The sequence below is a fragment of the Doryrhamphus excisus genome, linkage group LG15 (assembly GCF_037039965.1).
Source record: "Doryrhamphus excisus strain RoL-2023G ecotype Guam linkage group LG15, RoL_Dexc_Guam_v1.1, whole genome shotgun sequence".
NCBI lineage: Eukaryota > Metazoa > Chordata > Actinopteri > Syngnathiformes > Syngnathidae > Doryrhamphus > Doryrhamphus excisus.
In genome coordinates, this window is record NC_136371.1 from 7,934,612 (window position 1) to 7,948,583 (window position 13,972).

At 40.5% G+C, this 13,972-nt stretch overlaps 1 protein-coding gene across 1 annotated transcript; it reads right to left on the reverse strand.

Moving 5' to 3' along the window:
- Nucleotides 1-3,502: 3,502 nt before the first annotated feature.
- en1b (engrailed homeobox 1b) lies at nt 3,503-6,150 on the reverse strand. Its single transcript, XM_058051699.2, has 2 exons — nt 5,367-6,150; nt 3,503-4,484 (listed from the first exon to the last, which is right to left on the reverse strand). The coding sequence occupies exons 1-2, from the start codon at nt 5,881-5,883 to the stop codon at nt 4,165-4,167; spliced, it is 837 nt and encodes a 278-aa protein (XP_057907682.2). The 5' UTR covers nt 5,884-6,150; the 3' UTR covers nt 3,503-4,164.
- Between the last annotated feature and the right edge of the window lie 7,822 nt (nt 6,151-13,972).

Genomic DNA, 13,972 nt, shown 5'->3' on the forward strand with positions numbered 1-13,972 from the left:
CACACACATACACACACACAAAAGCAGGCTAGCATGCTGGCCTCACATACACACATACACACATACACACACACACACTCACATACTTCACAGCATATTTTGCTAGTTTAAAAATACTCTTAATTAAATAGCCATATAAGGAAATGATACAGGAAAATAACCTGTGTCATCTCCTAAGAATAAAGCAGAATAAATATTATATTATATGATATTTTTTTCTTCTGCAAATAATTTAAATTTGTTAACAATAGCGTGAAAACATTTACATTTCGCTCCTGATATTTTCTGACCTCAGGCACATTCCTCAATTTTTGTTTTCTTAAAACTAAAATTGTATTTATTATTATTAACAATAGGTGCGAATGGTTGTTTGTTTACACGTGGTGTACCCCATGCACCTCTCACCCGATGTCAGCTGAGATAGACTCCAGCTCATACAGGACCTTAATGAGGAAGTGGTATAGAAGACCAGGGCCACACCTCCTTACACGCAGAACTATGGGGGGCCCAATTTTGCGCGAGGGGACGTATTTGCAGGGAAAGGATGAGCACCAAGTTAGCCCCAGGCAGGAAAGAAAAAACACAAGGGTGATCGGACACCCATTCACTTGTCAGTCCCTGGTGGTGTAATGATACAGCTGCTGCCTTTTAAGTTGTTTTTTTTTAATTATTTATTATAACCATTTATTTTCTAAATTGTAAACTAAATAGCTTTTACTAGGTCAGTTATGTCTTAAAGATGACGTGAGCATAGCTAACTGGGTACCCAATGTTATTTTTTTCATGGGGTACCTCCAAATAAAATTCTGGTTGAGACCCAATTTGGATTGATGTCGGAATTACCATTATCAATATTATTATCATGATTACTGTATTGTTGTTGTTACTAAAAATACTATAGTCTCCACATTGACAAGAAACTATTACAGCTGTTAAATGAAACCAACACCAAGCATTTTAATGATGTAGACTGAACTTTCTGGATGCTGATCCAAAACAGATTTGGTTCCTCTCCTAATAATCTGACAGTGCATTACCATTTCAAAAAATCCTACAGCACAGGGGTCCAAACTAGATCTTTTAGTGTAAATTCAAAATGTATAAATCATTAAAGAGACACATTATTAGACACTAGACACTCATTTGCATTATCACCTATAACACAAGGAAGATGATCTGTTTAGCTTGGCATAGAACTGACCAAATTGGTTTTAATTTGAGTGTCTTTAAAAGCCCAAACTGTATCCAAGTGGCGCCCATAACCCTCAACTGTTTTGTTTGCAGCCCTCGCTGGAAAAAGTTTGGACACCCCATCCTACAGTATGTTGTCCCCGATGCTTGAGCAGTTTGCATGCTGTAGCATGTCAAGGTGGAGCCCATGTTAGTCACATCACATACTTGTGCGTGTGTGTGTGTGTGCCTCACTATGTAAAAGTGCATCTGATTTGGGTATTAATAGTACCGCCGTTAAAATTTCCAGTCTAATAATATGGAAATACTGATGTGTGTGTGATTAGTGATGGAGTCTGAAAAGGTCACTGTGCACGTCTGACACTAAGAGTGTGTGTTTGTGTGTGCATGTTTGTGTGTGTGTGTGTTCCAGACCCTTGCATGTCCAGACTTATGAGTGTAATTTTTCCAAACTAGTTTTCCTCACAACGCCAAGAGAGTGTGCTTTAAAGTGCCTGTGCAATGTGTGTGTGTTCTTTTGCACATTATATAACATCAGCATTGACCTCATTGGCTGAGCTCACTTGTGTCATTGATGCTACCTGCTCCGAATCCAAACTCTGTCCCTCTTTAAACATAAGAGATTTCCAGTGTGTATTCTCCTTTTTATTGCTTTCATTTGCATATAAATTAAATCCATATTGTGCCTGCAAGGCAGACTATGCTAACTATGCAAACGATCCCTGGCTTTTCTTTGTTTTACAGATAAACCCTTGGCTTCCCTAAATGACAAGGTGGGATAGAGGGGGTCTTCTTGCTGTTTCATAATTGTATGAATTTTAAATACACTGTCATAAGATCCGCTTCCGCATTCACAGCAGGGAATTAGACTATCATTATAGTGTTGGAGCTGTGGGCTTGGCTGACCGTGAAGAGCCTTTTCACCTCCGTTCACACATGCAGGCCAGATGGCCAGACTGAATTTAGAGGCACATTAAGGCCTGTGTTTGTGTGTGTTTGTGTGTGTGTGTTTTTTCTCATCACAAACCTCTGAATTCATTCCTAAAAATTGACACATTGGAGAGGGCTTCAGCTCAATTCACTGGTAAACAGAGTCATGAATATTCATTTTGGACATTTTAGTGATTTGACATTAAAATATTCTGTTGTACCCCCCATCAGGGAAGCTTTTAAATGAGTCTCACTAAAATGTGACTTCATCCTGCAGGGAAAAAATGCACATAGTGTACTGGTGTAAAACCTAAATGATGGACCACTGTGTTATAGGTACACCTGCACTATTGCAAGATCCCATACAAGAGCTATGTGGGAACATTTTCACTGATTATTTCTTCATGGATGGGATTGGAGTCTTTAGGGTTTGAATATATTGCATTGCAGTTCAACACACTGCTAACAAAAAACACAATGATTAACACTTTAAACGTGTTACTACTGAAAACATTAAAAATATTGAATAAAATGATAATTACTAAAAAATGGTAACTAAACATTTTCAGCAATATTTTTAGAGATTATTTCTAAATACAGGATATTATTATTGTATTGGTCCTATTACCATTTTTTAAGCCGTGAATAACCTGCATCTAAACATTGGTAAATTGATTTAAAAAAAGAAGCCAAAAGTTGCAATTAAAAATTATTCTATTAACGTTATGATATTTTCTTAACAAGATCTCTTGTATTGGATGTGACCAGATTGTACAGGTGTACCCATAATGACTGTGACCCACTGATTCACCAGCAAAAGATGAAATATCAATTATGTTTTAAAAGCCGTGGAATAACCTGCATATAAACTAGCAGCGAGCCCCATTACTGAAATCAATTACAAACACAGTTCACAGGTCTTATTCAATTGCTGCTCCATAGGCACAAGTCAACACAAAGTGATGTGGTGGCGCGCTTGAAATAATTAAAGGCGCCTGAAACGCGCAGGGCCGTGAACTGCATGCATGCAGACTTCTGCAGGCTTGTTAGCTCTTAATTACATCTCATACGCACAATCACTTATATACGCACAGATAATACGCACAGATAATTCCAATATTACACAGCGCAGTCTGTGCAGTGTGTATTTTTGGTGGTATTTTCATTTCATTTGAAATAAAATTGATGCTGACTCTTAAATGTATCATGGACGCGAAAACAAATAAAAGATCAGCAAAAACCTCAAAAATGTCAACTTGTATTTAATATTATTTCCCACTTAAAAACACTCATTTTCTTCTAATTCAGGTCACGTGACCAGCAAGCAGGTGAGTTGTATTATTTGTTTTTACTGTGTGTGTGTGTGTGTGTGTGTGTGTGTGTGTGTGACAGGAAAGAGAGAACTCGTGTCATAAATATGGTGCACTTTCTAGTAATAGTTGCATGTGTACAAATTTAGAAGTTATTTTAATTCCACCTACTGTACTGTACTGTATGCGCTTAGGAGCCGTGTGTGTGTGTGTGTGTGTGTGTGTATACACTATGTTGCTGCATGGCAACTGTCATGGTTCTTCTCATTGGTTCCGTCACGTCGGTAATTTTCCAGCCCTTTTCGAAACGCGCACAATAAATAACAGGCTGCATTATTTTGGCTTTGTCCGCAAACATTGCGCCAGACCACATCAACTCCTATACGCCGAATGAACCGAAAGAAAAGAGGAACCAAAAGAATAGTCCACCTCGCTCTCTTCTCTGGTCCTTTTTTTTTAATTTTACATTTTCATTTTTATACATGTGAACATATGAAAATCTTTGGCTTTGCTGAGTCTGCGATGTGTGAAGGAACCATGGAGGAGCACATTGTGGCATCTTCAAAAACAACCACTGAATGAGAGATGGTGATGATTGGTGGTGGTGGTGGTGGCGGGGCATACCGGAAATGAATGAAATATACGGTTTACGACATGATAACTGCAGCGGCTATATATAAATTTTAATAGCAACGATGTCCATAGGGGAGTAATGTGTTTTAAATAAGAGTGTCTACTCGCTGTCGTCCTTGTCCTCCTGCACGGTGGTGGTGGAGTGGTTGTACAGTCCTTGGGCCATGAGCTGCAGCGCCAGGCCGTTCTTGTAGCCCGTTGCCTTTTTGATCTTGGCCCGCTTGTTCTGGAACCAGATTTTGATCTGGGACTCGTTGAGGTTGAGTTCCTGGGCCAGCGACTGTCTCCGCTGCTCCGTGATGTAGCGGTTGGCCTGGAACTCGGCTTTCAGTCTCTGCAGCTGCTCGGCCGTGAACGCCGTCCTGGGCCGCTTGTCTTCTTTGCTGCTCTTCTTCTTCTTCAGTTTGCGTGTCCTCGGCCCTGGTGTGGAAACAACAATGGCACGAAAACGTAAATGTCTACGTGTCACCCGGAAAGGAAGCGCCGAAGCGAGCGAGGAGCCGATGAGGACGCATCATTGAGCAAAAGGCTCCGCTCAAACCGGCATGAAAACTCTCTTTGCAAAAATAAAAACACCAATTTGCCTCTTATATAACAGCCCGCTGCACTATTGTGATATGGCACGCACTTTAATGCAGCCTATTAATGACATAAATGTGCAGGAGTATTTTTAGACATCAGCCTCAGGCTATGAATAAAAATGAGCACGAGAAATTATTATCCCTCTTTGGAAAACCAAAAGAAAAGACGTCTCATGCAATTATGAAAATGAAACCACAATCACGTTAAATGAACACGCTATTATATATCTTATCATAATTAGTATGCAAATGACTAATAATATAATATAACCAAGACTCACAATTAGAAACACATGTCTAGTTATTATTGTATTGATACTAGAATCATATCAGCTTAATTTACAACAAAGCAGTCATTTAATAAAATAAAATAAATCCGTTACGTACAAAATATTTAAATCTAATTACCGTGGACAGCACTGTAATATAATAACGCTACAATACTGCAGCATGCACAATTACATTAACAATCATAGTGTTTGTGCAGCAATTTTATTTAAATGATCATAAATGTCTAGCAGATTGTAATTTAATCAAATGCATGCTGTATTCTGAATAAATTATGGATCAGAGCTTATTGGAAATGAAGCATTTTAAGATTGATTACTGAAATATTTCCAGATGGTGTGTGAGTATTTTCATGCAGTTTAAAATCCAATGGATTTATTATAAATACTTAATAAGAAAAAGCGATGCCACTAGGGAGCTGTTAGCGCCTTACCAGATGAGGGCCGGTCCGAGTATCGCGTACAGTACACCCAGGCGGGCCACAGCATCTGCTGGTCCTTGGCGGCGGGCGGCGACGCTCCATTGCTGCCGTTCATAACCACAATGGCGGCGGGGCTGTCAGCATATCTGCCCGTGCCGTTGCTCGCCGGTTCCACTTGCTTCGCCTGCTTGGACGAGGGCGATGAAGACGACGACGAGGAGGACGGCGACGACGAGGCGCTGTCGCTGCTGCAGTTCGAGTCCAAGCACAGGCTGCCGGCGTGCGGCCTCGCCGCGGCCAGCGGGTTAACGTTTTCTCTGCCCGCCGTCTGGTTCCTCTCGCGGTAGCTCGGCTCCTTTTTGCAGCCGAAGTCCGGTCGCAGGATGTTGTCGATGAAAAAGTTTGTGGTTCTGTGAGTCTGCTGGACAGCCTGGTGGGGGATAATGATGGGAGGGGATGGAAGGTTCGGTGACAGGCTCTCGTCCTCGGTCGAGTCCCGGCCGCCGTTGGGCTCCTTGTGCTCTTCCATGGCTGGTGGCGAATGTCGGCCTCTCCGCGACACACTCCACTTGTTGCTCTCCCGCCCCTTCTGTTATCCAATTTAATCGCGCCGCATGTAAAACCAATCAAACCGTACGAGCCCGAGTGAAGCGAATAAATAGGAAATAGTTTAAAACATCACAGCAGCGACAACATGGCTTCACTTTATAGTTTTCCTGGCATAGCTCGGCGTTCTGAACCCGCGGTAGCACAATATGAGCGTGGACTCTCTCTCAAACCGTTATCGTCCTTCTCCGGTTCCGGTCTGCCTCTTACGCCCAGCCCGCAGCTCGAGGGTACGTAAGCGCGTGCGATGGACCAATCGTATTGTCAGACCGTCCCTGTCAACAAGGCGTTTCGTCCAATCAGAGAGAAGGATTCAACCGAGTGTGGGGCACGCGCGCTCATCCGGGGCCCTGGTGCACTGACTCGCTCGCTTGAGATGCACGTGCACACACACAAACACACGCGCACACATTAGCGAGCATCAAACACCAAAACAACAAGCTAGCTGCCAGCATGTTCTTTTGAAGGCATCTTTTCAAAAAGACTCAACTTACACCCACTAATTGCCCATTTTTGTAAACATATGTTATGATATCAACTTTTTAACCATTTTGATACATTATATTTACAATTTAAATCAGTTCCATTTTAAGAACTACATTTTCCTCAGACAAAAACTCAATTTTTAGCTTATTTTCCGGCGAAATCCTCTTCTTTTTCAAACATTGTTTTTCCACTAATTGTACTATTGTTTTATGAACAACTTACACATGAAAAAAAAGCTACTAAAAGGTTTAGTGATAGAGAAGCAGTGAAAACAGTAAATATTAGCCTATTAAAAGAAACTTGCTTTCACTCTCTAATTGGCCATTTGGAATAATAACATTATTAATAATAATCATAATAGCATGAAAGTGCGGACGTGTTGATGTTTAACGCAATGAAATCTTTATCCCACAGGCCGGAGTCGCAAGCCGTGGCTACTTAATTAAATTCCAATTAGGACAGTATCACTATGCTGTTAGCCGCAGCGCCTTTTGTGCGCAAATGAGCGCTCAGTCTGCTCTTATCTGCTGCTGCAAAGAGGGGCTGCTTGAGAGGGCCTGCAAAAGATAATTTATTGCTTTTAATTAGTCTTCATTCCGCCCGATCAGGCCGGTGTTCATCACCGACAGAGGGCTGAATAAAAGCCCAGTGAAAAGCGCTGTCACTGGTCCCTGGCAGGGCCCTTAATCAAAGTGAAGCAGGGGCCCGGCGTTACAAGCCACGTCATTTCCAAGGTGCTGATAAAGCTGCTTGAATAATAGCCGGGGCCCTCAGAGACACCATTTACACAAATGACTTTATTGACGGCTTCACGTCGGTGATTCATTTTAGCTCTCATGTATTGGGAGTCAGATTTGTCGCCGTAATAGGATGATAAATGCACGGACGGATTGCAGCCTCGCTTTTATCGAGCAGCCTATATACTACTACTACTACACACACACACACACACACACACATACATGCAGAAAGTAACTAATGGTCTTTGTGAAGGTAAATGCATGGCCGTGCTCCCTTCTGAACAGGTAACAATAACGCCAAAGAGAAATGATTCAGCTTTAATTTTGCTTCAAATATGTAAACAAATAACATTGTCTTATACGATCATGCTGCACACATCCAAATACCTCAAGTTGCTGTTGTCCATCAAGTCACTGTCTCTTGTTAATTAACCTCCTGAGAGCCAGTAATGCATTTTTGTCTTGTGCAAAGTGTTTCTGTGCTCTGGCGAGGACATTGCATTGACGTGTGATGAACATGTTCTACGTCTTACATTTGTTCAGTTGTTGTACCTTTAAAGGCAGTCGTTTTGCATATTTTTAAAGCACAAGTGTTTACTCAATAGTCTGAAGGGATTAAAACAGCACATTGTTTTCAATGACTTCAATGGTGAACAAGAGTATTTACTAATACTTGTTAATATAAAATGATATTATATCATGTTATATCATTCATTATATAACATGAAATATATAAAATGGCCAAACCCAAACGTTTCAGTGTACTCTGTGGTGGACGGACTGATGAGTATGAGGTGTGCAAACGCTGCTTTTTTTGCAGTATCATTCATAATTTGACTGAAACCCAAAAGTTCTATGTAGTCTGTAGTACGATGACGTACTACGTTTTCATATGAAATGATGAGGAGGGTTGATGCAACATATGCATCAAGATGCAAACGACGTAGAAGAGAAGAAGAGACACTTTCTTGCAGTATTATTTATAAAATACAACAATATATAAAACATCCAAACCTTAATAAATAATTGTTTTTAACCATTAATGTGATTTTAAAATGTATTTATGTGTATCTGGGGAGGTTTAAAAAAGACGTCATGTAAAAATAGTCCAGAATTAAGTGAGTAAAATATCTACAAAAATATGGAAATCCCAATCATATGTAATAGTGTATGAATATGTCATACATTGGCACTAAAATCAAAAGCACAATGCAATAGATGCCTGTTTAAAAGGCAACATCATCTACAACAAACTATCGTTTTTGGTCTCATTTCCACTCCGAATGTTGTCGTGTATATCTTACATTTAATCTTGCCTGTCAGTGCAAGTAGAAAGATGAAAACCACATTACCAGATGCGATTCATGTCTCAAGCCCTCAAGTCGACATTGATGATGATGGTGGCGGTGAGACGGTCTGCATGGTTGTGCAGTAAGCGTCTCTCTGACGACTTGTGCTGACACCTAGCGGTGGTGAGAGGAAGTCCTGAAGCGACATTTATGCTATTTTCATCGTGCTAGGATTTTTTTCCCCCTCTTGCTCTTGAAGGGCTAAAGGGGAAATGAAATATGTGTCCAGATGTGTCTCTTGGTGGCCAAACACTGTGTGTTCCAACAGCAGCCATCTTTAACTATGTGTGCAACGTCTTGTTTAAAGTTAAAAAAATGTCAATGAAATCTTGTATGTGTATTATTTGTAAATACATGCTATATACTGTATGTAACGAAGTGAATTTGTGTTATCTTATAAAACACAACACATTTTTCCATAGATATGGAAATAAAATCACCCGGAAGTACAATATAGTCCTCTTCTGACATCTAGTGGCAGAAATTAGAATGCTGTTTTAAATTGCAAGGTTTCGTTGGTAGTCCTTTGTGTTACTGTACTTTAAATAGATTTACATGTGATATCCATGAAAGTAAAACACATTGCCATCTACAAGGAAATAGACTTTTTATTTTATTTTATTTTTTATATTCAATGCTACTACCCCTGGATGGGACATTTAACCTAACGTTATGATTTATAAATCGATTATTTAATTAAGCAAATACGTTATTTCTTTCTGTCTGACAATTAAACACTACCAAATTGCTTTGAACAATTATTTTAAAGGAAATTATTTGTTTCAGTAATTCAAATTTAATAACATCAGCCATAATGCAATGTAATACTTTATTTGTCCGCTAGATGTCAGGCTCCGGCTGCTGTAATCACATGATGTCATCTTTGATGATACGATGAATTATGCAAATTTGTCCACCAATTAATCTGGGCAGAAAACAACATATTTTATTGACTTTACAATTTTTTCTGACGTTAGACAGACTTGTTTTGCAATTGGTCTTCATCTTTTGACCTTTCTAAACTTGGGATTCACTTGAGGTAACAGGTCAAGTCAGGATCTCACAATCAAGAATACATTTTGACTTTTTGTTACACTTTCTGCCCCTGCAAACACTAAAATGGCATCAATATACAGGGGACAAGTTTGCAAAGTAAATGGTAATTATTATTCACAGGGTTTCCTGTCTCTCTTTCTCTCTGTGTCTGTCTGCCAGGCTCTCTTCAAGGTCCAGGCCCTCTGCAGTAATAATACATGAAGGGCTCCTCATGCTCATCCATTAATCAGGAGGGAGTCTGAGGGCTGATCTTTGGCCTTCACATGCACACACACACACACATACCTTAACCTAGCATCTATAATTAAACTGATATTAATGTAGATAAATAATTAAGCTTTAGGGGAGCCTTTTTCGAGTCCTAATGAGACGTGGGCGACAGATTGCCCCCATCATTTTATTGCGTCTTGCTGAGAAGTTTGCCGACGCTTAAGGGGAGGATAAATGGTCCTATCTAATAACTGACAAATTAAATCAATGCAGACACTTAGCTGGGCTATTGTTGACATTGGTACCTCCACTTAGCTGCACATTGTGGCTTTCATACAGGTATTTAGATGAGTATGTTGTGTACATAGGAAGATTCCAAGGCTTTAAGTGTAGCTCTTTTTTAACCAAAATTTGTTCCGGGACAATGGTCAAGCTGTTACTTTTGCTGACGACTCTTGGAAGCAGAGCTTGAGGGAGGTCAGAGAGCGTATCACACCTACAGCCACGGCCATAAGGAAGCCCGCTCCTCTGTGACATCACAAAGGAACAGTTTTGCAACGCCCTCTGAAACCGAACGTTTTGAGACATCCCAAATTTATTCCGGGCCTCACTTCCAAATGCACAACTGAAACTTTGGCATCGGTTAACACGAGAATACTGCATTCTAACTACATTTCTGGCTAAGTTCTGGTAAGTGGCTGCAGGTAGCCGGGCTGGCCACTGCTCGTATCGGCTATTTTCCCTTTGTGGCGCTGGTTTTGTGTCTATGTGTGTGAACAATGTTTTTACTTGTATGCCAATTTGTATGCCGATGTTTTTTTTTTTTACCACTACTCCTTCATTTAAGAGTCTAGATTGGAGTTGTTGTTTTTTTCCCTCCCCTCTCCAAGTGTTGACCCCCTTCTTCCCCCACTTCATCGCCCAATCATCCCGTCCTGTCACCCCTTGTCTCACTGCATAGTATGTTGTATATGTACGGACGGATGATTGCACTATTTCGCTTGTACTTCTGTATAAATGACAAGAATAAAGGGCTACATCGTCCTCATCATCATCATTTATAGGTCAGAAAAGTGGAAAAAGCATAATAGGTCCCATTTAAAGAGCATGTGGAGGTCGACAAAGCTACTCCATGCTGACCACTTATAATGTTTCCTATCTTGTAGTGTTAATTAAGAAAAACTGTATCAGGAGCTTGCATACAGCCACAGAAGAATCCTCAAGATCATACTGTAAAAAAATATAATGTTATACTGCATCAAAAATGCAATGTTCCACTATGGTCTAGGGTTCCTGTCAGTGAAGGAACCTTAGAATTAATTAAAAAAGCTGAGATCTAATGTACATTTGTGGCTTCACCAGCAGCTCACCTTTTACAAATGCTTTGCGCTTCCTTCCTCACCGTGGATTCCAGGCTTATGCGGCCATGATGATTCCTATAATGCGCCTCATTGCTGCACATGCTCTTTGTCACTCTAAATGGCTTGATGTTTAAGATGTGAGCATACAAGCCTGTTAACAGGAATGTTGTGCTTTTTTTACATTTGTGTATTTTTATTTTGTGTATCCTACACATTGATACACACTAAAAACTGATTGGGCTCTTAGTCTGTGTTCAAGCACAAGTGTGCCCGTCCTCATCAGCGTTACTGCCCGCGGCCACCCTAACCTTTCAGTCAGCTGTCTCAGGACCCTGACTCTCTCATCAGGCATCTTCAGTCTGTCAGCCAGAGGAGATATTAAAGATATAGTTCCCATTGACTTTGTTACAATAAACGCCACCTGAAGACTTATATCTGTAACCTTTTATCCCTAATATTCAGGCATGACGGACTGCGTGTCATGAGATGACAAAAAAAGTCATTGGAAACGATGATAAAATGTTTTTTTGGACATAAAATAATGAAGTGTAAAAGTAGAAATGCAAATAAAGTTCTTCTAGGGATGGGGGCATTTACATTTTTATTACATCAGCATCATGGAGCCTCAAGTTAGTTCATGTGTAAGCTGATGGAGGACATAAAGTTGTGGGATTCATCTCGGTGTGACCCCCTTTAGCTGGCCATTATTTGCCAATGCAAGATGGAGAAGCCTTTTCTGACACGTGTGCCATTTTCCTGCCGGCCTGCAAATCATCTGCGTGGTTGTCTTCGAGGTCCCCCAGAGATTGAAATGCAATTGCCTCAGGTGAAGATGTTTTCAATATGCAAAGACTCAGGTTACTGTTTTTGAATTGAAAGTCAGGATTATATGAAAAGTAGTGCGACATTTATCTGATTTGAAGATGCAAGGGATCGCAGATGTCAATCACATCTGTATACTAATGAGGCTAGAGGTCTAGGCTAGCTCCACCTTTAAAGAGGACCGATTATGCTCATTTTTCAGCCATTTGTATTGAGTTGTGGACTACACACAATAAACAGAACAGAAAGCTTTCTAGTTCTTCCAGATTCTGCACCTATTCAGCTGTATTTCTTTGGATATCGTGCTTCAGTGAAAAGGGTCCGTTTTCATTTATTCCACCCACAGTCCGCCTGGACGGTCTGAAGTTTCTCAGGAAAAGAGGCTACTTCAAGATGTCTCTCAATGGTAAGTAGCTTGAGCATTTTAGCCTTAGGTTTTCTACAGCATCTGTAACGTGTAACGTGTTTTGCAGGATGACGAGTGTGTAAAAAACTCAAGTAGAACCACTAATTCTGGTGAGAAACTATTAGCAACCACGCTCCCTGTATGCACACTCTATAGTGCTACATAGACAACCACCTTCGTTTCATGATTTACACAAAATACACATAATTAGGACACTGAGAAATTTTTACTTACTGCTTGCTCTTCTGGATCTTCCACACGACCAAGTAACATTGGAAAGGTGTCAGACTTCAGCAAGTTTGTCGGCTAGTCCAGCTACATTCTGGCCCATGTTCACAGTCCAGTGTGAAATCCCGTTGACGGATTAAAATTCTGCTAAAATTTTCCTGGTCGGGAATCAGAAATGCCAACCACCAGATGGTGACGTCTTTGGAAACTGTAACAAATGTGGTTTCCCGTATGAGCTATTGCTAGCAAGTAAACCGAGGGGCAGAGCTTGGGAGAGGGCAGAGAGCTTATCTGGCTTACAAGTACGCCCATATAAGGAAGTCCGCTCCTCTGTGACATCACACATGTGCACTTTTACCACACCTTCTGAAACCCAGCGTTTTGAGCCATCCCATACTTTTTTCAGGGCTCACTTCCAAATACACAAACCTCATTATAAGAAACAAGAATACAACATTCTAACTACATTTATAGGTCAGAAAAGAGGAAAAACCATAGTAGGTCCCCTTTTAGGTACTTAAGTGGAGTTGGAAAAGTGGTACAGATCAAATAATGTACTGGCAAAAAAAGTCCAATTTAAGATGCTAAACAGGTATATGCTGCCTTCACATATTCCAACACTAGCCAAAGAGACTACTGGCCACAAGACACAAAGAGAAGCTCCACAAAGTAAAATGAAAAGTTTACTTGCATCCCTCTGTGGTGCTTCCTCCTCCTTGTTTAGCTGATTATGCTCAGACTGCGATGTGATTTCTAAGTACAGCCTGGCAGAGTGAGTGAGTCACGATTTAGTTGAATCACCATTTCAACTTAGAAAATGTCTCTCAGGCTAAATCATGTGGAGAGTCTTGCTTTTTTAAGTGTATTTGTATTCTTAGACCGTACTTTGTAGTTATTAATTCCAGCGTTACAGGGAACCTGGAACCTACCAAAGCTGCACATAAGCTTGTCAAATAGTGGGGCGGGGAACCGTCAGGGGGAACGCGAGAGGCATTCATTTGAATGCAGACCTACCAACGTGTACAAATTTATCGTACTCAACATGCAGTTTGACTCTTGAATACGCTGCTTATACGCTCTCCATTTTGTTGCATTTTTCTGGTTTTAGTTTACAATACAGATAAATTCATAAATATTATCATTTTCAGTTTGGGGGGGTACCGAAAAATAAAAGGATGAAGAACAGAGAGGCCAAAAACTTACCACTTCCACACAGAGTGAGAGGAGAACTATATTCTGATTCAATCTCTCCATGGAGTGCGAAAGGTAATCTAAAGTCCCGTCTTATAACATGACTGATGCCTTGTGACCAAAATACCACATATAACCTGTCTTTCAATATTATGTGACTAAT

What these genes read in the sequence shown, in the direction of transcription:
- en1b (XM_058051699.2), bottom strand. Translation starts at nt 5,883, where the DNA reads ATGGAAGAGCACAAGGAGCCCAACGGCGGCCGGGACTCGACCGAGGAC. An exon ending in CTCGGACCGGCCCTCATCTG is followed by an intron (nt 4,485 to 5,366) that starts GTAAGGCGCTAA and finishes TTTCCACACCAG; the next exon opens with GGCCGAGGACACGCAAACTG.